At 49.2% G+C, this 23,461-nt stretch overlaps 3 protein-coding genes across 5 annotated transcripts in view; 1 reads left to right on the forward strand and 2 right to left on the reverse strand.

Moving 5' to 3' along the window:
• Positions 1 to 23,461, forward strand: part of C18H16orf96 (chromosome 18 C16orf96 homolog) — a 47,633-nt gene that overhangs the window by 2,742 nt on the left and 21,430 nt on the right. For 2 of the 3 annotated variants that reach the window (XM_054533378.1, XM_002826095.5), the window contains exons 2-7: positions 13,435 to 13,539; positions 16,572 to 16,652; positions 16,837 to 16,923; positions 17,039 to 18,410; positions 20,707 to 20,792; positions 21,783 to 21,893. In XM_054533378.1, the coding sequence (XP_054389353.1) occupies positions 13,435 to 13,539; positions 16,572 to 16,652; positions 16,837 to 16,923; positions 17,039 to 18,410; positions 20,707 to 20,792; positions 21,783 to 21,893 (1,842 nt within the window). The remainder of the gene's footprint in view (positions 1 to 13,434; positions 13,540 to 16,571; positions 16,653 to 16,836; positions 16,924 to 17,038; positions 18,411 to 20,706; positions 20,793 to 21,782; positions 21,894 to 23,461) is intronic. The other variant, XM_054533376.1, reaches the window with a different exon arrangement.
• LOC103892627 (ribosomal biogenesis factor-like) lies at positions 4,134 to 6,316 on the reverse strand. The gene is made up of 2 exons (XM_009250435.1): positions 6,210 to 6,316; positions 4,134 to 4,206 (listed from the first exon to the last, which is right to left on the reverse strand). The coding sequence occupies exons 1-2, from the start codon at positions 6,314 to 6,316 to the stop codon at positions 4,134 to 4,136; spliced, it is 180 nt and encodes a 59-aa protein (XP_009248710.1).
• LOC112129418 (activated RNA polymerase II transcriptional coactivator p15-like) lies at positions 4,643 to 5,277 on the reverse strand. Its single transcript, XM_054533383.2, has one exon. The coding sequence runs from the start codon at positions 5,231 to 5,233 to the stop codon at positions 4,850 to 4,852; it is 384 nt and encodes a 127-aa protein (XP_054389358.1). The 5' UTR covers positions 5,234 to 5,277; the 3' UTR covers positions 4,643 to 4,849.

Genomic DNA, 23,461 nt, shown 5'->3' on the forward strand with positions numbered 1-23,461 from the left:
CTTCTGTCTTATAGGTGAGGAAACTGATGCTCAGAGGAGCTCAGTGATTTGCTGAAGGCCCAGCAGCTGGTAGGCACGGGAGCGGCAAGCTGAGGCGGGGCCTCTGACCCTGGCTTACCTTTGACTGCTGACCCCTGCTCACCCCAACCAGCACATGGACAGTGTTCAATTACTGGCAGCCCAAGAAGAAATAAGAAAGGGAAAATAAGCCGAGCACAGTGGCTCACACCTATAATCCCAGCACTTTGGGAGGCCAAGGCGGGATGATCACTTGAGCCCAGGAGTTCAAGACCAGCCTGGGCAGTGTAGTGAGACCTCATCTCTATAAAAAAATTAAAAAATTAGCCGGGTGTGGTGGTGTCCACCTGTAGCCTTACCTCAGGAGGCTGAGGTGGGAGAATCACTTAACCCCAGGAGCTGGACGCTGCAGTGAGTTGTAGTCACTCCCCTGAACTCCAGCCTGGGGGACAGAGCAAACCCCTATGTCTAAAAATAGTAATAATAATTTGGCCAGGCACAGTGGCTCACACCTGTAATCCCAGCATTTCGGGAGGCCAAGGTGGGTGGATCACCTGAGGTGAGGAGTTCGAGACCAGCCTGGCCAACATGGTGAAACCCCATCTCTACTAAAAATACAAAAAATTAGCCAGGTGGCTGGGCACAGTGGCTCATGCCTGTAATCCCAGCACTTTGGGAGGCCAAGGCAGGCAGATCACAAGGTCAGGAGATCGAGACCATCCTGGCCAACATGGTGAAACCCCGTCTCTACTAAAAATACAAAAATTAGCTGGGCATGCTAGCGTGCGCCTGTAGTCCCAGCTACTCGGGAGGCTGAGGCAGGAGAATTGCTTGAACCCAGGAGGCGGAACTTGCAGTGAGCCGAGATCGCACCACTGCACTCCAGCCTGGTGACAGAGCGAGACTCTGTCTCAAAAAAAAAAAAAAAAAAAAAAAAAAATTAGCCAGGTGTGGTAGCAGGCACCTGTAATCCCAGCTACTCGGGAGGCTGAGGCAGGAGGATCGCTTGAGCCCGGAAGGCAGGTGTTACAGTGAGTTGAGATCGCACCACTGCCCTCCAGCCTGGGTGACAGAGAGAGTCTTGTCTCCAAAAAGGAGACCATCCAGCGATGACTGCCTTCCTATCCCTGGAGGCAGCATGTCCTAGTCCTCTCTGAGCCAGACTGTGCCCACTGGTGTGTCCAGCTGTATCTCCCTGGGAATCAGGGCCATTTTCAGAGTGTTCCCAAGTTACCACTCTTCTCTTTCAAATTGAAGGGAAATTGGCTAGGTGCGGTGGCTCACGCCTGTAATCCCAGCACTTTGGGAGGCCGAGGCAGGTGGGTCACTTGAGGTCAGGAGTTTGTGACCAGCCTGGCCAACATGGTGAAACCCTGTCTCTACTAAAAATAAAAGTAAAAAAATTAGCCAGGCATGGTGGCACATGCGTGGAATCCCAGCTACTCAGGAGGCTGAGGCACGAGAATCGCTTGAACTCCAGAGGTGGAAGTTCTAGTGAGTGTAGATTGCGCCACTACACTCCAGCCTGGGCAACAGAGCAAGACTCCATCTCAAAAAAAAAAAATTAATTAAAAATAAATAAATAAATAAATTGAGGGGAAATTGACCTAACATAAAATCAACCATTTAAAAGTGGACATTAGACACTGAATTAATGAAAATTCGGTGGCACATGATATATTGACATTGTTGTGCAGCCAGCCACCTCTATCTAGTTCTAAGCCATTTCCATCACCCTGAAAGGAAAAAACCCTATTTCCCCATTACGTCTCCTCCCTGCAACCCCTGGCAACCACTAATCTGCTTTCTCTCTTACGGATTTGCCTATTCTGGACATTTCATCTAAAGGCATAATCTGTGTATTTCATAGAGACAGAAAGTAGATTAGTGGTTTCCAGAGGCTCAGGAAGGGGGGAACAGAGAGAGACTGTAACAGGGACGGGATTTCCTTTTAGGAGAATGAAGTGTCTTGGAAGTAGATAGTGGTGTACATACCAAATGCCATCAAATTGCACACTTCATTTTTATTTTATTTTTATTTTTTTTTGAGACAGAGTCTCTCTCTGTCATCCAGGCTGAAGTGGAGTGGTGCAATCTCTGCTCACTGCAACCTCTGCCTCCAAGGTTCAAGTGATTCTCGTGCTTTAGCCTCCTGAGTAGCTGGAAATACAGGTGCGTGCCACCACGCCTGGCTAATTTTTCTTTGTATTTTTATATTATATATATATATATATATATATATATATGTTTGTTTTTGAGACGGAGTCTCGCTCTGTTGCCCAGGCTGGAGTGCAGTGGTGTGGTCTCGGCTCACTGCAACCTCTGCCTCCCAGGTTCAAGCAGTTCTTCTGCCTCAGCCTCCCAAGTAGCTGGGACTGTAGGTGCCCGCCACCACACCCAGTTAATTTTTGTATTTTTAGTAGAGACGCGGTTTCACCATGTTGGCCAGGCTGATCTTGATCTCCTGACCTCATGATCCGCCTGCCTTGGCCTCCCAAAGTGCTGAGATTACAGGCATGAGCCACTACGCCCGGCCAATACTAAAATATTTTTATACTTTAATATTATGTGTATTTTACCACAAAAAAAGCAGAGATTGGCAGAATAGATAAAAAACAAACAAACAAAAAACATGACCTAACTACTATATGCTGTTTGCAAGAGACACACTTAAGATTCAAAGACACAAATAGGGCCAGGCACGGTGGCATGCACCTGTAATCTCAGCTCTTTGGGAGGCTGAGGCAAGAGGATCACTTGAGCCCAGGAGTTGGTGATTGCAGTGAGCTCTGATCACTCCACTGCACTCCAGCCTGGGTGACAGAGTGAGATCCTGTCTCTACGAAAAAAAGACAAGACACAAATACGTTAAAAGTAAAATGATATAAAAAGATATTCCAGTGGGGCACAGTGGCTCACCCCTATAATCCCAACACTTTGGGAGGCTGAGGTGGGTGGATCACCTGAGGTCAGGAATTCAAGACCAGCCTGACCAACATGGAGAAACCCGTCTCTACTAAAAATACAAAATTAGCCGGGTGTGGTGGCACATGCCTGTAATCCCAGCTACTCAGGAGGCTGAGAATGGCTTGAACCTGGGAGGTGGAGGTTGTGGTGAGCCGAGATTGCACCACTGCACTCCAGCCTGGGCAACAAGAGCTGAAACTCCGTCGAAAAAAAAAATTAGCCTGGCGTGGTGGCGGGAGCCTGTAATCCCAGCTACTGGGGAGGCTGAGGCAGGAGAATCACTTGAACCTGGGAGGCAGAATTTGCAGTGAGCCGAGATCGCACCACCACACTCCAGCCTGGGTGACAAAAACGAAACCCCATCTCAAAAAAATTAAAAAATAACAAAAGATATTCCTTGCAAGCAGTGACCAGAGGAGAGTGGGATCTTCTCAGACAAGATAGACTTTAAGACAAAAGTTGTTACTAGAGGCAGGGCTGCCTGGGGTGGCCGAGGGCAAGTTATGAGGGCCTTGCTGGCAGGATGGGCGGGTACCAGGATCCAAGGTGCCGGCACTCCAGAGGCAGCTTGCCCCCTGGCCTGCCTTGATGGATGAAGGCTTCTAAAAAGCAGCTCAACAGGGCAACCCACCCAGCTCACAAAAGGGGCTCGTGGACAGGTTCAGACCTAGCTGTACAGCCTTCAGGACTGTTTGCACAGCTAAGGAATGTCCCCATCATTAGAGAATCTTGCCTTGTCCCAGCCTGATTGAAGTTGCCCGAGCTTCCCACAATGACCCATTGAAGGGGGTTGCCATGGCAGCTGGTTCTAGAATGGTGCAAACTGCACAGCTAACTGTCCGCACCCACCAACTAGTGAGGCTGCCGGGGGATCGCCTGGCAAATGTGTTTTACAATGTTCCTTTTGCGAGTCCCTGTCTGCCTCCTTCAGGCCTCAGTTTTTCTCCCCTGTAATGATAACCTCTTGCAGCTGGCCTCACAGGAGAAAATGAGGGATGATGTCAGCTGTTTGTTGTTGAAACTGTTTTGTCTAACCCTGTTTCCGTAATATTGTGGGTCCAAGGCTTAGGGTATTTTTTTAAATTGTAGAAAACCTTTAATTTATTGGTCTTTTTGAGGGAATTAGATGCATCACCACTGCATTACAGCTAAGCCATTAATCCTGTAGCTTTGTCAACATTAACTGGTTCACTTTCATGATGCCAATGGGGAATCAGTTCTTTCTACAGATGTTCAAGAGAAAACATTGCCAGGTGTGGTGGCTCATGCCTGTAATCCCAGCACTTTGAGAGGCTGAGGTGGGAGGATCGCTTGAGCCCAGGAGTTCAAGACCAGTCTGAGCAACATGGCGAGACTCCCTTTCTACCAAAAAATTTCGAAATTGGCTGGGCATGGTGGTGCACCTGTAGTCCCAGGTACTCAGGAGGCTGAGGCAGGATTGCTTGAGCCTGAGAGGTCGAGGCTGCAGTGAGCTATTATTATTACAGCCTGGACAATGGAGCAAGACTGTCTCAAAAAAAAAAAAAAAAGAGAAAAGCCTTTTGAGAAGTGTGCAAGTTCTTTTATATATTTAAAAAACCTTTATTCACTCTTAATTTTTTTGTCTTTATTTTTTTTTAAGATTGTATTACTTGATTTTATTTTACACTAGGTAGTGGGCACACAAAGCAATGCTTAATAAAGTTGACAATTAGCTTCACTCAACATTTTTAATAATGCACATTAAAAAAAGTATTCATCTTACAAATTCTTCTGCAATCCAAACATACAATAGCTTGGAGAACATTTAGAAAACAAAAGCCAATGTAAAAAGACAGATTAAAACAACTAGAACAGTACAAGTTTTTTGTATATGGCTCGAATTTTACAGTTTTCTTACTGCATCATCAATGTCAGAAATCTGTTCCGTCAGCTGGCTCCATTGTTCTGGATTTAAAGAAATACCTTTTCTTCCTGGTTTCGGTTCACCTTCAGGATCCATCCAATATTCTCTAATATCAATTAGCACTTTGCCTTTAAAATCTCGAACGCCAACGTACCTCATTTTCCCACTCTGAAACTTGTTATCATCTCTGCTACTGCTGCTCTGTTTAGAAGATGACAGAGCTCTCCAAGTTTTGCCTGTCTTTTGCTTCTTTACAGGTTTTTCTGGAGCAACTTGCTTTTTCCTCTTTAACTTTTTGTCAACCTCACTGTCAGGATCACTGCCAGAAGAGCTTGAAGAAACAAGTTCCTTTGATTTAGGCATCGCTTCGCTCGGCTCTAGCAGTCGAACACCCTCTTGCTTGTCCGCTCACGACTGACTCGTTTGTTTTTATTTTTAAGGCAGGGTCTCACTCTGTCGCTCAGGCTGGGGTGCAGTGGCTTGATCTCAGCTCACTGCAGCCTCAACCTCCCGGGCTCAACCCTGGAGGCAATCCTCCCACCTCAGCCTCCTGAGTAGCTAGGACAACAGGCCTGTGCCACCACACTGGCTAATTTGTATTTTTTGTAGAGACAGGTGTTGCCATGTTCCCCAGGCTGGTCTCGAACTCTTGGGCTCAAGTAATCCTCCCACTTCGGCCCAAAGTGCTGGGATTACAGGCTTGAGCCACTGCGCCCACCCTCTGTTAACTTTTTTTTGTTTGTTTTTTGAGACGGGGTCTTGCTCTGTTGCCCAGGCTGGAGGGCAGCAGCATGATCTTGGCTTACTGCAGCCTCTGCCTCCTGGGTTCAAGCGATTCTCCTGCTTCAGCTTCCTGAGTAACTGGGATTACAAGCGTGCACCACCACGCCCAGCTAATTTTCGTATTTTTAGTAGAGACGGGGTTTCACCATGTTGGCCAGGCTGGTCTTGAACTCCCGAGCTCAGGTGATCCGCCCGCCTGGGCCTCCCAATGTGCTGGGATTACAGGCATGAGCCACTGTGCCTGGCCTCTGTTGACTTTTAAATCATAACATTTGTCTTAAGACTAGTGGTAACTGCCAGGTGTGGTGGCTCACGCCTGTAATCCCAGCACTTTTGGAGGCCGAGGTGGGCGGATCACCTGAGCTCAGGAGTTCAAGACCAGCCTGGCCAAAAAGGTGAAACCCCACCTCTACTAAAAATACAAAAATTAGCTGCTAGCCGGGAGGCTGGGACAAGAGAATTGCTTGAAACTGGGAGGCAGAGGTTGCAGTGAGCCGAGATTGCGCCACTGCACTCCAGCCTGGGAGACAAATGAAACTCCATCTTAAAAAAGAAAAGATTCGTGGTAACTGGTTTTGCTTTGTTTTTAGCCTTAAAGTGTTTTTGGCTGGCTTTGTGAAGTCCATTCCTGGACTTCTGCCCTCCTAATTTGTTCTTGGCCATTGTCAGACTTGGTGGGATACGTGCACGCAGCTTCTGCAGCTCAGGTGATGCCATCTGCATGCACTGGGTCCAGGAAGTCCCCGGGAGAGGGATCCAGTCTAAGGGGATGCTAACAACCTATTGTTGCTTTCTTTATTTCTAAACACCCTCCCCATTTTACTCCCCCAGAAACTACAAAGCGCCTGCTGTATATTGCACAGGTTAAAATGATGTCACATTTAAATTGGATTTTAAGGCTGGGCATGGTGTTTCACGCCTATAATCCCACCACTTTGGGAGGCTGAGGCAGGAGGATCACCTGAGCTCAGGAGTTCCAGGCCAGCCTGGCCAACATGGCAAAACCTTGTCTTTACTAAAAATACAAAAATTAACTGGGCATGGTGGCACGTGCCTGTAGTCCCAGCTACTTGAGAGGCTGAGGCACGAGAATTGCTTGAACCCTAGAGGTGGAAATTTTGGTGAACCGAGATCGCGCCGCTGCACTCCAGCCTGAGCGACAGAGCAAAACTCCATTTCAAAAAAAATAAAATAGAAATAAAAATTGGGTTTTTAACTATTTCGTAACATTGCTTAAAGGTGTGGAAGACACTTTGGGGTGTTAGAGGACCAAGGTTGCCATGATTGCAGTCATGGTAACGAACACTCAGATGTCATTGGTGTCACCTTCACAGAGTGTCGTGAAGTGCTCTTGCATTCCTCGTCTCCATGGAGGGAAATGTCAGCATTCCTATTTTCCAAAGTCCCAGATGTGACCGTGTGGACAAGTCTAGCTTCTTGTCTGAGGGGGTGTTTGCTTTAGCCCCTTTTTCAGGCCTCTTAAGGCCTTTGTAAGTACCGGGCTCTAGCTGAACCCCAGCATCCTTGAAGCCCTCTTGAGAGAGAGAGAGAGAGCAAGTTTGGACAAGCCCTGCTTCGAGTACTACGGCATGGGTCAGCTTCTGGAAGGGCAGCTGTCAGGGACGCACTTTCCCTTGAACTCAGCACCATCCAAGCCCTGAATGTGGCCCAATCACCCTGGGCAGAAAAAAGACCTCAGCCGCTTTCCCCACAGCTCTCTCTCCTGCCCCTTTGTCCCCAGGACAGGAGTCCAGAGCGTGTCCCCCACATGTGAGACAGCAGGTGGGTCTTGGGTGAGAAACCTCTCACTGCATATCACACGGAGGCGGAGGTTGTAGTAAGCTGAGATGGCGTGCTCCACTGCGATCTCCATGCAAGATGCAGGGAGTCTCGCTCTGTCGCCCAGAATGGAGTGCAGTGGCACAGTCTCGGCTCACTGCAACCTCCACCTCCTGGGTTCAAGTGATTCTTGTGCCTCAGCCTCCTGAGTAGCTGAGATTACAGGTGCCCACCACCACGCCCGGCTAATTTTTGTATTTTTGGTAGAGACAGGGTTTTACCATGTTGGCCAGGCTGATCTCAAACTCCTGACCTCAGGTGATCCGCCCACTTTGTCTTCCCGAGGTGCTGGGATTACAGGCGTCAGCCACCACACCCAGCCTTGTTTCCACCTTTTGACTGTTATGAATACACTGCTATAAGCATTCATGTACAAACTTATTTTGTTTTGTTTTGTTTTTAGGGACAAGGTCTTGCTCTGTTGCCCTGGCTGGAGTTCAGTGGTGCCACCGTAGCTCACTGCAGCCTCAAACTCCTGGTCTCAAGCGATCTTCCCATCTCTGCCTCCCAAGTTTCTGGGACTACAGGCACTTGCCACCATGCCTGGCTAATTTTTAAGTTTTATATAGAGATGTGGTCTTGCTGTGTTGCCCACGCTGGTCTTGAACTCCTGGCCTCAAGCACTCTTCCACCTTGGCGTCCGAAAGCAGTAGGATTACAGATGTGAGCTACCATGCCTGGCCCATGTGTGCAAGTTTTTATATGGACCTATGTTTTCATTTCTTTTGGGAAGATACCTAGGATTAGAATCAGTGATCATCTGGTATCTCTGTATAATCTTGTGAGGAACTGCCACACTGACTTCTAAAATGGCTGCACAATTTACATTCCCGCCAGCGGTGTATGAGAATTACAATTTCTCCTTATGGTTAACAGCACTTATTATCTGACTTTCGATTCTGACCATCCTACAGAGTTTGAAGTGGTATCTCATTGTAGTTTTGATTTTCATTTCCCTGATGATGAATGATGTTGAGCATCTTTCCTCTTTATGTGCTTAGTGGCCATCTGCACATCATCTTTGGAGAAATGTCTATTCAGATCTTTGCCCGTTTTTAATTGGGTTATTTGTATCATCGAGTTGTAAGAGGTCTGTATATATTCTGCATATACTGGGTCAGATATATGATTTGCAAAATGAGGTTTTCTCCCATTTTGTGGGTTGTATTTTCATTTTCTTGCTGGTGTCTTTTGAAGCACAAAAGGTACTTTTTATTATGACTTTAATCTCTTCACTTGTTTTAGGTCTATTCAGATTGTCTATTTCTGCATGAGTCAGTTTTAATGACTTTCTAGGAATTTGTCCATTTCACCTAAATTATATAATTTGTCCACAGGCAATTATTCATAGCGTTTCTTTATAATCCTTTTTATTTCTGTAGAGTTGATAGAATGCCCTCTCTTTCATTTCTGATTCTAATAATTTGAGTCTGATTCTTGGCCAATCTAGCTAAAAGTCTGTCAATTTTGTTGACCTTTTCAATTAACCAGTGTTTAGTTTCATTGATTTTTCTCTACTATTTTTTAATCCTCTATTTCATTAATTTCACCATACTCTTTGTTATTTTCTTATTTCTATTTGTTTCAGGTTCAGTTTGCTTTTCTTTGTTCCAGTGTCTTAAGGTGGAAGGTTAAGTTATTGATTCAAGATCTTTCTTTGTTAATATAGTCACTTACAACAATAAGTGTTGTAAGTGTCTAATCACCACTTTAGCTGCATCCCATAAGTTCTGGTGTGTTGTGCTTTCATTTTAACTCATTTCAAATTAGTTTCTAATTTCTGTTTCTACTGTGATTTCTTCTTTGACATATTTTTTTTTTTTTTTTTTTTTTTTTTTTTTTTTGAGATGGAGTCTCGCTCTGTCACCCAGGCTGGAGTGCAGTGGCACGATCTTGGCTCACTGCAAGCTCAGCCTCCCGGGTTCACGCCATTCTCCTGCCTCAGCCTCCCGAGTAGCTGGAACTACAGGCGCCTGCCACCACGCCCAGCTAATTTTTTTTTTGTATTTTCAGTAGAGACGGGGTTTCACCGTGTTAGCCAGGATGGTTTTGATCTCCTGACCTCATCATCCGCCTGCCTCGGCCTCCCAAAGTGCTGGGATTACAGGTGTGAGCCACTGCGCCCGGCCTTCTTTGACATATTTCTATTGTGATTTCTTCTTTGACATATTTGTTATTTAGTAGAATGCTTTTTAAATTTTTACATGTTTGTGAATTTTCAATAGTTTCTTCTGTTGCTTTTTTTTTTTTTTTTTTTTTGAAATGAAGTCTTCCTCTGTCACCAGGATGGAGTGCAATGGCATGACCTTGGCTCACTACAACCTCTGCTCCTGGGTTCAAGCAATTCTCCTGCCTCAGCCTCCCGAGTAGCTGGGACTACAGTCACGCACCACCACGCCCGGCTAATTTTTGTATTTTTAGTAGAGATAGGGTTTCACCATGTTGGCCAGGATGGTCTCGATCTCCTGACTTCATGATCTGCCTGCTGTAGCCTCCCAAAGTGCTGGGATTACAGGTGTAAGCCACCATGTCCAGCCTGTTTTTGTTTTCTGTTTGTTTGTTTGTTTTAAGCCCTGTGTATAGGAGCCACTGGCAATCCAAAAACTTTTTTATTTTATTTTTGAATTATAGAGATGGGATCTCACTATGTTGCCCAGGCTGGTCTGGAACTCCTGAGCTCAAATGATACTCCTGCCTCAAGTTCCCAAAGTGCTGGAATGACAGGCATGAGCCACCATACCTGGCCTCTTCTGTTGCTTTCTAATTTAATTCCATTGTGGTCAGAGTATGTATTTTGCATAATTTCAGTCCTTTTGAAATTTGTTAAGGCTTGTTTTATGGCCTTACCATATGGTGTACCCTGGAGAGTGTTCTGTGTGCACTTGAGAATAATATGTATTCTGCCATTGCTGAGTGAGGTATCCTGTAGATATCTGTTATGTCTAGTTGGTTTATAGTATTGTTCAAATCTTCTCTTTTCTTGCTGGCCTTTTGTTTTGTTAATTTTGTTTATTTTATAGTGACAGGGCCTCCCTTGGTTGCCCAGGCTGGTCTGGAACCCCTGGGCTCAAGCCATCCTTCCACCGCAGCCACCCAAAGTGCTGGGATTACAGGTGTGAGCCACTGAACCCAGACTCTTGCTCTTCTTTTTTTCTTTTACTTTTTCTTTTTTTTTTTTTTGAGACAGGGTCTCACTCTGTCACCCAAGCTGGAGGGCAGTAGTGCAATCACAGCTCACTTCAGCCTCAACCTCCTGGGCTAGGGTGATCCTCCCATCTTATCCTCCCAGGTACCTGGGACTATGGGCATGCACCACCATGCCTGTCTAATTTTGGTATTTTTTTGTAGAGATGGGAGACCACTATGTTGCCCAGGCTGGTTTCGAACTCCTGGGCTCAAGTGATCCACCTACTTCAGCCTCCCAAAGTGCTGGGATTACAGATGTGAGCCACTGCCCCCAGGATACTGTTCTTTTTATCTTGGGTTTTGTTTTTTCCAGATGGAGTCTTACTCTGTCACACAGGCTGGAGAGCAGTGGCATGATCTTGGCTTGCTGCAACCTCTGCCTCCGGGGTTCAAGTGATCCTCCCACCTCTGCCTCCCAAGTAGCTGGGATTACAGGCAAACACTACCACACCTGGCTAATTTTTATATTTTTGATAGAGATGGGGTTTCACCATGTTGGCCAGGCTGGTCTCAAACTCCTGACCTTGAGATTCACCGGCCTCAGCCTCCCAAAGTGCTGGGATTACAGGCGTGAGCCACTGTGCTGGACCTTCCTTATCTTAGTTATTCTATTCATTACCGAAAATGGGATATTGAAGTCTCGAACTATTCTTGTGAATTAACTATTTCTCCTTTTGTAACTGAGTACCCCCATTTTTCTAAGAGATAGTTTATTTTTAAAATTATTTTCTCTTCCTTTCTCCTTCTCCACTGCTCCCCACTTCCTACTTAGCCCTTTAGAAATGCAAAGAGAGGCCTGGTGAGTTGGCTCATGCCTGTAATCCCAGTACTCTGGGAGGCCGAGGTGGGTGGATCACTTGAGGTCAGGAGTTTGAGATCAGCCTGGCCAACACAGTGAAACCCCATTAGCGGGGTGTGGTGGCATGCCCCTGTAGTCCCAGCTACTTGGGAGGCTGAGGTGGGAGAATCACTTGAACCCGGGAGGTGAAGTTTGCCTAGGTGACAGAGTGAGACTCTGTCTCAAAAAAAAAAAAAAAAAAAGGCAAAGATAGTCTTTGACCCCTCCTTCACCAGTCACTCCCTACAGGGCAAGTTCATGTAACTCCTGGAGAGTTAAGAGACAGATTTAGAGACCAAAGCAAGCCCCTTCTAGGACTTTCACCTGGGAACTTCCACTCTCCAGGGGTTGCCTGAGAGCTCACTCTCACCAGGAGGACATATTGAAAGTGTGCCCATGGCCACTTTTACAACTTACTTCTTCCCAGGAAGGTGCCAACTCAGCTGCCCAGTAGATAAGACATCACGCTCAAAAGGAGACCCCTTCCCTTGCTGGCTGTATCCCCTATGTCTTAAAAGTGCCCACTTTTTCTCCGGAAGTGAAGCAGCATGTTTAAAGCCAGGGCGCTTTGTGCCCCTTGCCCAAACTAGCTTTGGAATAAATTCACTTTCTTTTTGGTACCAGACCTTGCTCATGGTAACTGAACCCTGCAATGCAATGAGCAACCAACGTGCTTTTCAGTTACACTTTCAGTTCTGTCAGTGTTTCCTTCATGTATTTTATAAAGGGCTCTGTTGTTAAGTGCATGTATGTTTATAATTATTATATCTTCCAGATAGTTTGGCCCTCTGAGTGGAAAAAAACTCAGTTTCTTTCACACTGCTCTCACAACACATTTTTTTTTTTTTGAGCTAGAGACTCACTTCGTTGTCCAGTCTGGAGTGCAGTGGTGCGATCTCGGCTCACTGCAGCCTCTGCCTCCCAGGTTCAAGTGATTCTCCTGCCCCATCCTCCCGAGTAGCTGGGATTACAGGCACGCAACATCAGGCCCTGCTAAGTTTTTTTGTATTTTTAGTAGAAACAGGGTTTCACCGTGTTGGCCAGACTGATCTCGAACTCCTGGCCTCATGTTCTGCCTGACTCGGCCTCCCAAAGTGCTGGGATTATAGGCATGAGCCACCGCGCCCAGCTCACAACACATTTCTGACACCAGATGTGTGAGGATTTCTCCCTACAGCAAGCAATCATTTCTGCAGGCAGGCTGCTTCCCCTTTTGCCCTCCCAGAGCCAGGCTCCACAGGAGCCTGAGAGATCCTTTAAAATGTAAATACAGGCCGGGTGCGGTGGCACTTTGGGAGGCTGACGCGGGCAGATTGCTTGAGCTCAGGAATTCGAGACCAGCCTGAGCAACATGGTGAAACCCCATCTCTACCAAAAAAAAAAAAACCCAAAAAAATTAGCTGGACGTGGTGATGCACACCTGCGGTCCCAGCTACTTGGGAGGCTGAGGCGGGAGAATCACTTGAGCCCAGGAGGTGGAGGTTGCAGTGAGCTGAGATCACGCCACTGCACTCCAGCCTGGGCCACAGAGTGAGACTCCATCTTAGAAACAAAAAGTAAATGCAACCGTCTCTCCTGCTCCTGATCCTCCAGTGGCTCCTACCCAGGGATGGGCTGTGCTTCCTCCCTGGCTAACATCTATCATACAAGAAAGGGTGTGAGATGCTTCATGATGAGTAACTCCTGGTTACTGGATGTATTCAAATACAGAGTTGCCTCCTTCTCACCCAGGCCACTTGGAGATCAGAGTACTGTTGACTTTAGTAGCATCTCCTGGTCCCCTTGTAGGTTCCAGTCTAGGCCTTGGGAGAGCCAAGAGGACCTCTTGAACAACGGCAATCATCAGAAAGCTTCTGCACTTCACTTACCTTCTCCCCCAGCCATACCCGTCTTCACATTTTCTCCTCCTCTTTTGCAGTCAATGCAGACCCTGCAGGACTTGCTCACTGATGTTCATGCACTCCAAGTCACCATCACAGCCCTCAGGAAGGAAGTGGACATGCTGAAGAACATGCTTGACAAGGTAGGCCCTCCCCAGCATCCTCCATGCCAGCTGCGTCACTCAGGCCTCTGGGGGTTGGAGCAATGAGGAAAATCTAGGAAGCTTACTGTTAGGCCAAGAGTGCAGCTGTGAGGGCGTGCTCATGTGGCCCCTCCAATTGGCCAGTGCCACTGACTTCTCTGTGACCCCTCCATGCTTTGTTTTCTTTTTTTTTTTTTTAAGACAGAGTCTCACTCTGTTGCCCAGGCTGGAGTGCAATGGCACGATCTCGGCTCACTGCAACCTCTGCCTCCCAGGTTCAAGTGATTCTCCTGCCTGAGCTTCCCGAGTAGCTGGGATTACAGGCACGCACCACCACACCTGGCTAATTTTTGTATTTTTGGTAGAGACAGGGGTTCACCATGTTGGCCAGGCTGGTCTCGAACTTCTGACGTGATCCACCCACCTCAGCCTCCCAAAGTGCTGGGATTACAGGTGTGAGCCACCATACCTGGCTGACCCCTCCATGCTTTCTACCCCAGTGTGTTAAAACGTTAGTTATAAGTGACAGAAATCAAGTTCATCCTGGATTAGGCAAAATAAGGGATTTATTGTCTCATTTACTAAAAGGTCCAGGGACAGCCAGATCTAGGTACTCATGCAATACTGATATTTCTTTTTTCCTTTCTGAGATGGAGTCTCACTCTGTTGCCCAGGCTGGAGTGCAGTGGCGCGATCTCGGCTCACTGCAAGCTCTGTCTCCCTGGTTCACGCCATTCTCCTGCCTCAGCCTCCCGAGTAGCTGGGACTACAGGCGCCCGCCACCACGCCCGGCTAATTTTTTTTTGTATGTTTAGTAGAGACGGGGTTTCACCATGTTAGTCAGGATGGTCTCAATCTCTTGACCTCTTGATCCACCCGCCTCGGCCTCCCATAGTGCTGGGATTACAGGCGTGAGCCACCACATCCGGCAATACTGACATTTCTCAGTGAAGCTTTCCTCCCAGTTGGCTTCATTCTCAGGCAGGTGCTCCTCAAGTCTTGGCAACACCAGACTTATATTCCACCAACTTAGCAAGAAGAAAACCTCTTCCCCTTCTGGAAAGCTCTGTCCACATGGAAAGAGGAATAATCATAACAGTGCAGGCATACATACAAGCTCCTTCTGTAGCCAAAAACCATCAGCCAAGTATGTTCTAACACCCTACCATGCATGGAAGGACATGGAGTCCCTGAGACATGAGGCAGCTGTCCCCGTCAAAACTGATGAGTCACAGCTGGGGTCTGAAGCCAGCTCTCCACACCCCCAGGTTTAACAACTTCCACCAAATAGTGTAATTTTCTATATCGTCCCGGCTTCACAGATCAGGGCCTGTATTTGATCATCATGGCAACCGTGGGAGCTTCAGTCATGGGCTGGATGGCTCCCATCTAAGCAGAAAGAGCACTGTCAAAAGCTGCATCATGAGCTACTCAAAAGGGCCCCTTAGACAAAGCTGTTAGAGAAACCATGCCTTCTCGGCGGGGCCTGGTGTCTCACACCTGTAATCCCAGCACTTTGGGAAGCCAAGGCAGGCAGATCACCTGAGGTCAGGAGTTCGAGACGAGCCTGGCCAACATGGTGAAACCCCCGTCTCTACTAAAAATACAAAAATTAGCCGGGTGTGGTTGTGGGCACCTGTAACCCCAGCTACTCAGGAGGCTGAGGCAGGAGAATCACTTGAACCCGGGAGGCGGAGATTGTAGTGAGCCAAGATTGTGCCACTGCATTCCAGCCGGGGTGACAGAGCAAGACTCCATCTCAAAAAAAAAAAAAAAAAAAAAAGGTGGGGCGGGGGGACGGCGTGGTGGCTCACACCTGTAATCTCAGCATTTTGGGAGGCTGAGGTGGGCAGACCACAAGGTCAGGAGATCGAGACCATCCTCGCTAACACAGTGAAACCCCATCTCTACTAAAAATACAAAAAATTAGCTGGGTGTGGTGGCAGGTACCTGTAGTCCCAGTTACTCAGGAGGCTGAGGCAGGAGAATGGTGTGAACCTGGGAGGTGGAGCTTGCAGTGAGCCGAGATCATGCCACTGCACTCCAGCCTGGGCAACAGAGTAAGACTCCGTCTCAAAAAAAAAAAAAAAAGAAAAAAAAGAAAAGAAAAACAATGCCTTATTGGCCTGTCTCTTGGAGGTGTTTTTTTTTTGTTGTTGTTTTGTTTTGTATTTTTTTTGAGACGGAGTCTCTCTCTGTCACCCAGGCTGGAGTGCAGTGGCACGATCTCAGCTCACTGCAACCTCTGCCTCCCGGGTTCAAGTGATTCTCCTGCCTCAGCCTCCTGAGTAGCTGGGATTACAGGTGCGAGCCACCACGCCTAGCTAATTTTTGTGTTTTTAGTGGAGACGGGGGCTTCACCACATTGGTCAGGCTGGTCCCGAACTCCTGAACTCGTGATCCACCCGCCTCAGCATCCCAAAGTGCTGGGATTACAGGCGTGAGCCACTGTGCCCCGCCCTCTTGGAGATTCTTAATGTGCTTTTGCTCATTCAAGGCTCTGGGAAGTCCTGCAGTACAGAAACCTGTTGAAATGCTTTTTATTTATTTATTTACTTATTTTTGAGACAAAGTCTCACTCTGTTGCCCAGGCTGGAGTTCAATGGCGCCATCTCAGCTCACTACAACCTCTGCCTCCCGGGTTCAAGTGATTCTCCTACCTCAGCCTCCTGATAGCTGGGATTACAGGCTCATGCCATCAGGCCCAGCTAATTTTTGCATTTTTAGTAGAGATGGTGTTTCACCATGTTGGCCAGGCTGCTATCGAACTCCTGACCTCAAGTTATCCACCCACCTTGACCTCTCAAAGTGCTGGGATTACAGGCATGAGACACTGTGCCTAGCCTGACATGCTTTTAAGCCCGGCATTTCCCAAACTTGTTTGCCCATGGAACCCTTTCCCACTCCTTGGGAAACACTGGGTTTGGAACCCGTTCTTCCTTCTCAAGCTCTTAGTCACCTAGAGCCATGGGAAAAGGCAGGGGTGGGACAGAACCTGGACCCCCAGTCCACAGACTCAGTTCCTTTGACAGGTACACCCGGAAAGAATGGATATCTTCGCTGAAGACTTCAAAATACAGAACCGGAAGATGGTTGCACTGCAGCGGGAAGTGGTGAGGGCCACCATCCCTGTCTTCCCCCACTCCCCCTGGGACCCCCCACCTCCCGGGTCCTGGGTGCTGAGGGTAGGGAGGTGCAAGGAGGAGAACACAGCCTGGAAACGTTTATTTGCAGGTGTGGGGGACACGGACCCCTCCAGGCTCACACCCCTCATTTTCTACCACCCCCCCCCCGCAGGCTTCTCTTCAGAGTAAGTTTAAAACCATCCCCAAAACCGAGGACATGGTGCTCTGGAGTGGCCTCCATGATGCCATGTTCACCTCAGTGAGTGAGGAAGGAAGGGGAGGTTAGCAGGAAGCTGGGGAGCAGGCGGGCGGCTGACTGAGAGTGGGAGGCGGAGCTGGAACCCAGCAGAGCCCCTCTGCCCCCACTTCTGCAGGGAATTGGTTCATCACCGCTGGACCTGTGGCAGTCCATAGAGCAGCTCCCAGAGGCTGCCCTGTCCCAGACCACCGAGTACCTTGAAGCTACTCGTGCCATCCAGGTCTCCGAGCCCGTCCAAAACCCCCAGCTGCTGCAGACCGTCTGGCATTACGAGGTTCCAGAGCTCCTCCCGGAGGGCTCATCTGCCCAAGCAGTTTCACTCAGCAGAGCCCAGGAGCCAGCGCAGCCTCCAGCCCTCACGCCTGAGTCTGCACCTGGGCGCACAACTGAATTTGCACCTGGGCCTGCACCTGGGACTGAACCTGTGCCAGGGCTGGAGCTGGGGCTGGAGCTGGAGCCTGTGCCTGCCCTGGGGCCTGTCCCAGGGCCCAGTGTGACACCTGGGTCCTTGCCAGCACCTTGGTCTGTGCTTGGACCAGTGCCTGCCCCAGGTGCCCAGCCTCCACCACCGGGAGACTGGCCTGCACTCCCAAGACGCTGGCCTCTTCCTCAAGACTGGCCCAGGGTGGGCTCTTGGCCTTTGTGGGACTTAGGTGTCCTGCGGCCAACTCAGCCCCAACCCTCCAGGGCCCCACCACCAGCCACCGAGTTTGGCTCAGTGTGGCCTCGACCACTCCAGCCATATCAGTCTCGCCAGGGAGAAGCCCTCCAGCTCGCAGCTGTCCAAGTAAAAGGGGAGGAAAATGATGTCCCCAGCCTGAGAGGCCTTCGGGAGAGGGCCCGCAAGGATGGGGCCCGCAAGGATAGAACTCGCAAGGATGGGGTGCCCAAAGATAGAGGTGGCAAAGATGTGGACCCCAAGGATAGAGCTCACAAGGATGATGTCCCCAAAGATAGAGGTGGCAAGGATGGGGCCCCTAAGGAAGCACAGCCTAAGGCTCCCCAGTCTGCCCTTCACCGGCTGAAAACCACCGCTGCCATCGCCGCCGCTGCCGCCGCAGCCTACGCAGCCGCCGCATCCTCCGCTGCCCAGACAGCCAAGGTTGCTGCCAAGTTTGCCAAGGATGCCCCAGCCACCAAAATGGCCACCATTGCAACAGACACGGCTGCAGCTGGGCCTCTAGGGGTCTTTGCAGATGTCCTGGGTGCAGGGCCTTCCCGGGGAGCCACAGAATCCCACATCTTGGACGATGATTCCGAAATCTACGAAATCCTCTCTCCCTCCTACTCTGCTGCCAGCGTTGGTCCCGATACAGCCCTGTCCCAGGCCATGGTGGCTGCCAAGCAGGCCACGAGCCCTGAAGACAAGAAGAGGGCTGTCCGGTATTCCATGAGCCACATAGCCCAGATACCTGTCAAACACGACTCCCTGAAGGAAGAATTTGCCCAGCTGTCCTTTAACCTGAACCAGCGCTTGAGTTATCTAGGTAGGCCTGGTCTGGCCCTGGGAAGGGCACAAGGGAGTGGGGCTCTCCCTGCAGCCTTTGAGAAGTATGTCCTGTCCTTCACTGGGCTCCACCAGCAAAATCTGCATTCCACCATTAGCCATTCTTTCCTTTGGCTTAAGCATTTGGCTCTTAACGAGTCTATTCTTTTCTGTTGAATGTACAATGAGGTCTTATCGTAGGGCAGGGAGGCTGTTAGGGTCTAAAGTTGGCACGAGGAAAATGGCATGCCAAAATTACTCTCAAAAACTCTTGTGGCCAGGCGTGGTGGCTCCCACCTGTAATCCCAGCACTTTGGGAGGCTGAGGTGGGCGGATCACCTGAGACCGCAAGTTCAAGATGAGCCTGACCAACATGGAGAAACCCCGTCTCTACTAAAAATACAAAATTTGCTGGGCATGGTGGTGTATGCCTGTAATCCCAGCTACTCGGGAGGCTGAGGTAGGAGAATCGCTTGAACCCGGGAGGCGGAGGTTGCGGTGAGCCAAGATCATGCCGTTGTGCTCCAGCCTGGGCAACAAGAGCGAAACTCTGTCTCAAAAACAACAACAACAACAAAAAACTCCTTTGTGATAGCCCATAAAACAGTATTGTATTGGCTAAGCTTGGTGACTCATGCCTGTAATCTTAGCACTTTGGGAGGCCAAGGCAGGAAGATTGAGCTGGAAGTTCGAGACCACCCTGGGTAACATCAAGACCCCATCTCTAAAAACATTTTGAAACACTAGCTGTGTGCGGTGGCTCACGCCTGTAATCCCAGCACTTTGGGAGGCCAAGGCGGGCAGATATCGAGACCATCCTGGCTGACACGGTGAAACCCCTCCACTAAAAATACAAAAAAATTAGCCGGGCGTGGTGGCGGGTGCCTGTAGTCCCAGCTACTCGGGAGGCTGAGGCAGGAGAATGGCATGAACCCGGGAGGCGAAGCTTGCAGTGAGCCGAGATTGTGCCACTGCACTCCAGCCTGGGCGACAGAGCTAGACTCCGTCTCAAATAAAAAATTTTTTTAAACATTGGCCGTGTGCGGTGGCTCATGCCTGTAATCCCAGTCCCTTGGGAGGATGAGGCAGGTGGATCACTTGAAGTCAGGAGCTCGAGACCAGCCTGGCCAACATAGCGAAACTCTGCCTCGACTAAAAATACAAAAATTAGCCAGGCTTGGTAGTGCGTGCCTGTAATCCCAGCTACTCAGGAGGCTGAGACAGGAGAAACACTTTGAACCTGAGAGGCAGAGGTTGCAGTGAGCTGAGATTGTGCCATTCCCACCTGGGCGACAGCGAGACTCCTCCTCAAAACAAAAAAAAAAAGCCTGAGTGGTGGCGCAGGCCTGTAGTCCCAGCTACTCAGGAGGCTGAGGTGGGAAGATTGCTTGAGCCTAGCAGTTCAAGGCTGCACTGGGTTATGATCGTGCCACTGCACTCCAGCCTGGGCAACAGAGTGAGACCTTGTCTCCATACAAACAAAATTAAAAAAAATTTTTTTTAATTATTATTTTTTTTTGAGATGAAGTTTCACTCTTGTCGCCGGCTGGAGTGCAATGGCATGATCGCAGCTCACTGCAGCCTCCGCCTCCTGGGTTCGAGAGATTCTCCTTCCTCAGCCTTCCAAGTAGCTGGAACTGGAGGCATATGCCACCAAGCCTAGCTGATTTTTGTAATTTTAGTAGAGATGGGGTTTCTCCATTTTGGCCAGGCTGGTCTTGAACTCCTGATCCCAGGTGATCCACCTGCCTCGGCCTCCCAAAGTGTTGGGAGTACAGGCATGAGCCACTGCACCTGATAAAAAAAAATTTTTTTAATTAATTTAAAAACTAATAGGCCGGGTGCAGTGGCTCATGCCTGTACTCCCAGCACTTTGGGAGGCCAAGGCAGGCGGATCACGAGGTGAAGAGATCGAGACCAACCTGGCCAACATGGTGAAACCCTGTCTCTACTAAAAATACAAAAATTAGCTGGGCGTGGTGGCGTGTGCCTGTAATCCCAGCTACTCGGGAGGCTGAGGCAGGAGAATTGCTTGAACCCGGGAGGTGGAGGTTGTAGTGAGCCAAGATCGCGCCACTGCACTCCAGCCTGGTGACAGAGCGAGACTCCATCTCAAAAAATAAATTAATTAAAAAATAATGAAGAAATAAATAAAAAGGTAACACAAGCTGAAAGGACCAGTGCATTTCCACTGGGCAGCGCTGCCTGAGATGCTCCGTAAGAGAAGCAGCTAGAGCCCAACAGAAACATCTTCCTCCATCTGAGCCCTCAGCAGCCACCCTGTCCTCTGCTTTCAGCCAATATGGGAGGCCCTTCCAGCCTCGGGACAACAGTGGAGATATTGCAGGAAAAGATTGGCAGCCTCCAGAAATCTAGGCTCAAGGTTAGTGTCTCCGGCGAAGGGCTTTTGAGGCAATGACGGCTTGAGGTGAGCTAACGGAAGACTCCTTGATTCTGCCACCCTCCCAGGCGCAGCTGTGTTCTGCAGCAAAAGAGGCTGGGGGGAAGCGAGCTGGCCGCGAAGGCAGCTGCTGCCTTGTAAAGCGGATCCACTGGTGCGGGGGGCCCGGCAGGCGTGGGGCTGCACGATTCTGTGTCTCAGGTGGCCGTTCAGATGGCAGGTGGGGCCGGTGCGGTGGCTCATACCTGTAATCCCAACGCTTTATGAGGGTGAGGCAGGCAGATCACTTGACCTCAGGAGTTCAAGACCAGCCTGGGCAACATAGTGAGATCCCTTCTCTACAAAAAAATACAAAAGTTATCCAGGTGTGGGGGTTTGTCCCTACAGTCCCAACTACTCTGGAGGCTGAGGTGGGAGGATCACTTGAGCCTGGGAGGTGGAGGCTGCAATGAGTCAAGATCATGCCACTGCACTCTAGCCTGGGTGACAGAGCAAGGCCCTGTCTCAAAAAAAAAAAAAAAGAAAAAAAAAAAAGAAAAAATGGCAGGTGGAAGGCACCCTGGTCTGATACCTTTTTTTTTTTTTTTTGAGATGGAATCTTGCTCTGTCATCCAGGCTGGAGTGCAGTGGCGCGATCTCAGCTCACTGCAACCTCTGCCTCCTGGGTTCAAGCAATTCTCCTGCCTCAGCCTCCCGAGTAGCTGGGATTACGGGGCCCGCCACCACACCTGGCTAATTTTTGTATTTTTTGTAGGGACTGGTTTCGCCATGTTGGGCAGGCTGGTCTCGAGCTCCTGACCTCACTTGATCTAACCATCTTGGCCTCCCAAAGTGCTGGGATTACAGGCATGAGCCACCACGCCCAGCCTGGTCTGGTACATTCTTCTTGGCCTCAACCCTCCTTCAGGCCCCTTCCCGGCCATGGTAACTTCAGAAGCAGAGGCCTGGGGTGTCTGTGTCTCCCCCTTTTAGGAGGAAGAACTTGAGAGAATTTGGGGCAACCAAATAGAGATAATGAAGGATCACTACGTCACTTTGGACAAGGCGGTGGAGAACCTGCAGATTCGCATGAATGAGTTCAAGGTTAGTAGGCCTGGGTGGGCTGGAGAAGGGCTGGCAAAGGGAGAATTCCTCACCCAGACCTTCTGCCCCTTCCCGAAGGTTCTGCACGAGGTGGGGATGCACTTGAGGCTGGGAACCGGTGGGACTTTACTGGCATTTTACTGTGTGTAAATTACACTTCAATGAAAAGCAAACGAATCCCACCACCACCCCCACCCATCTAAACAGAAGGGCCCGGACAGTGTTCGTCTTTTTGACCCCTGCATCACCTGCCCCTGGAAGGGCAGGGGCAGTGAAGGCTCCATCACATTTGCTGAATGACTCAGTGAATGATTAAGAGAACTTCTTGTGCCAACTGTTATGTTCTTAACATTTCCCTGAGCCAAGCGGTAGAAATATTTACTGACATTTTGGGTTGGGTGATAAAAATAAAAAAGATAATAATAAAAAGAAATATTTAGGCTGGGTGCGGTGGCTCACATATGTAATCCCAGCACTTTGGGAAGCTGAAGTGGGAGGATCACTTGAGACAAGGAGTTTGAGACAAGTCAGGGTAACACAGGGAGACCCCATCTCTACACAAATAAAAAAACTAGCTGGTACTGGGCGCAGTGGCTCACACCTATAATCCCAGCACTTTGGGAGGCCGAGGTGGGGTGGATCACTTGAGGTCAGGAGTTTGAGACCAGCCTGGCCAACATGGTGAAACCCCATCTCTTCTAGAAAAATACAAAATTAGGCTGGGCGCGGTGGCTCACGCTTGTAATCCCAGCACTTTGGGAGGCTGAGGCAGGCGGATCATCTGAGGTCGGGAGTTCGAGACCAGCCTGACCAACATAGAGAAACCCTGTCTCTACTAAAAATACAAAATTAGCCGGGCGTGGTGGCGCATGCCTGTAATCCCAGCTAGTCAGGAGGCTGAGGCAGGAGAATCCCTTGAACTGGGGAGGCAGAGGTTGCGGTGAGCCCAGATCGTGCCATTGCACTCCAGCTTGGGTAAGAAGAGCAAAACTCTGTCTAAAAAATATATATATTTATACATATATATATATTTATATATATAATTAGCCACGCATAGTGGCACACACCTGTAACCCCAGCTACCTGGGAGGATGAGGCAGGAGAATAGCTTGAACTTGGGAGGTGGAGGTTGCACTGAGCTGAGACTGCGCCATTGCATTCCAGCCTGGGCAACAAGAGCGAAACTGTCTCAAAAAAAAAAAAAAAAAAAAAAAAAGCCAGGCACGGTGGCTCACGCCTGTAATCCCAGCACTTTGGGAGGCCGAGGCGAGTGGATCACGAGGTCAGGAGATCGAGACCATCCTGGCTAACACAGTGAAACCCCATCTCTACTAAAAATACAAAAAATTAGCCGGGTGTGGTGGCTGGCACCTGTAGTCCCAGCTACTCAGGAGGCTGAGGCAGGAGAATGGCGTGAACCTGGGAGGCAGAGCTTGCAGTGAGCCGAGATCGTGCCACTGCACTCCAGCCTGGGCGACAGAGCAAGACTCCATCTCAAAAAAAAAAAAAAAACTAGCTAGATGTTGTGGCTCATACCTGTGATCCTAGTGCTTCCGGTGCAGAGGCTT

The sequence above is a fragment of the Pongo abelii genome, chromosome 18 (assembly GCF_028885655.2).
Source record: "Pongo abelii isolate AG06213 chromosome 18, NHGRI_mPonAbe1-v2.0_pri, whole genome shotgun sequence".
Classification (NCBI taxonomy): Eukaryota; Metazoa; Chordata; class Mammalia; order Primates; family Hominidae; genus Pongo; species Pongo abelii.

What these genes read in the sequence shown, in the direction of transcription:
- LOC103892627 (XM_009250435.1), bottom strand. Translation starts at nt 6,316, where the DNA reads ATGGCCAAGAACAAATTAGGAGGGCAGAAGTCCAGGAATGGACTTCAC. An exon ending in AAACCAGTTACCACGAATCT is followed by an intron (nt 4,207 to 6,209) that starts TTTCTTTTTTAA and finishes ACATCTGTAGAA; the next exon opens with AGAACTGATTCCCCATTGGC.
- LOC112129418 (XM_054533383.2), bottom strand. Translation starts at nt 5,233, where the DNA reads ATGCCTAAATCAAAGGAACTTGTTTCTTCAAGCTCTTCTGGCAGTGAT.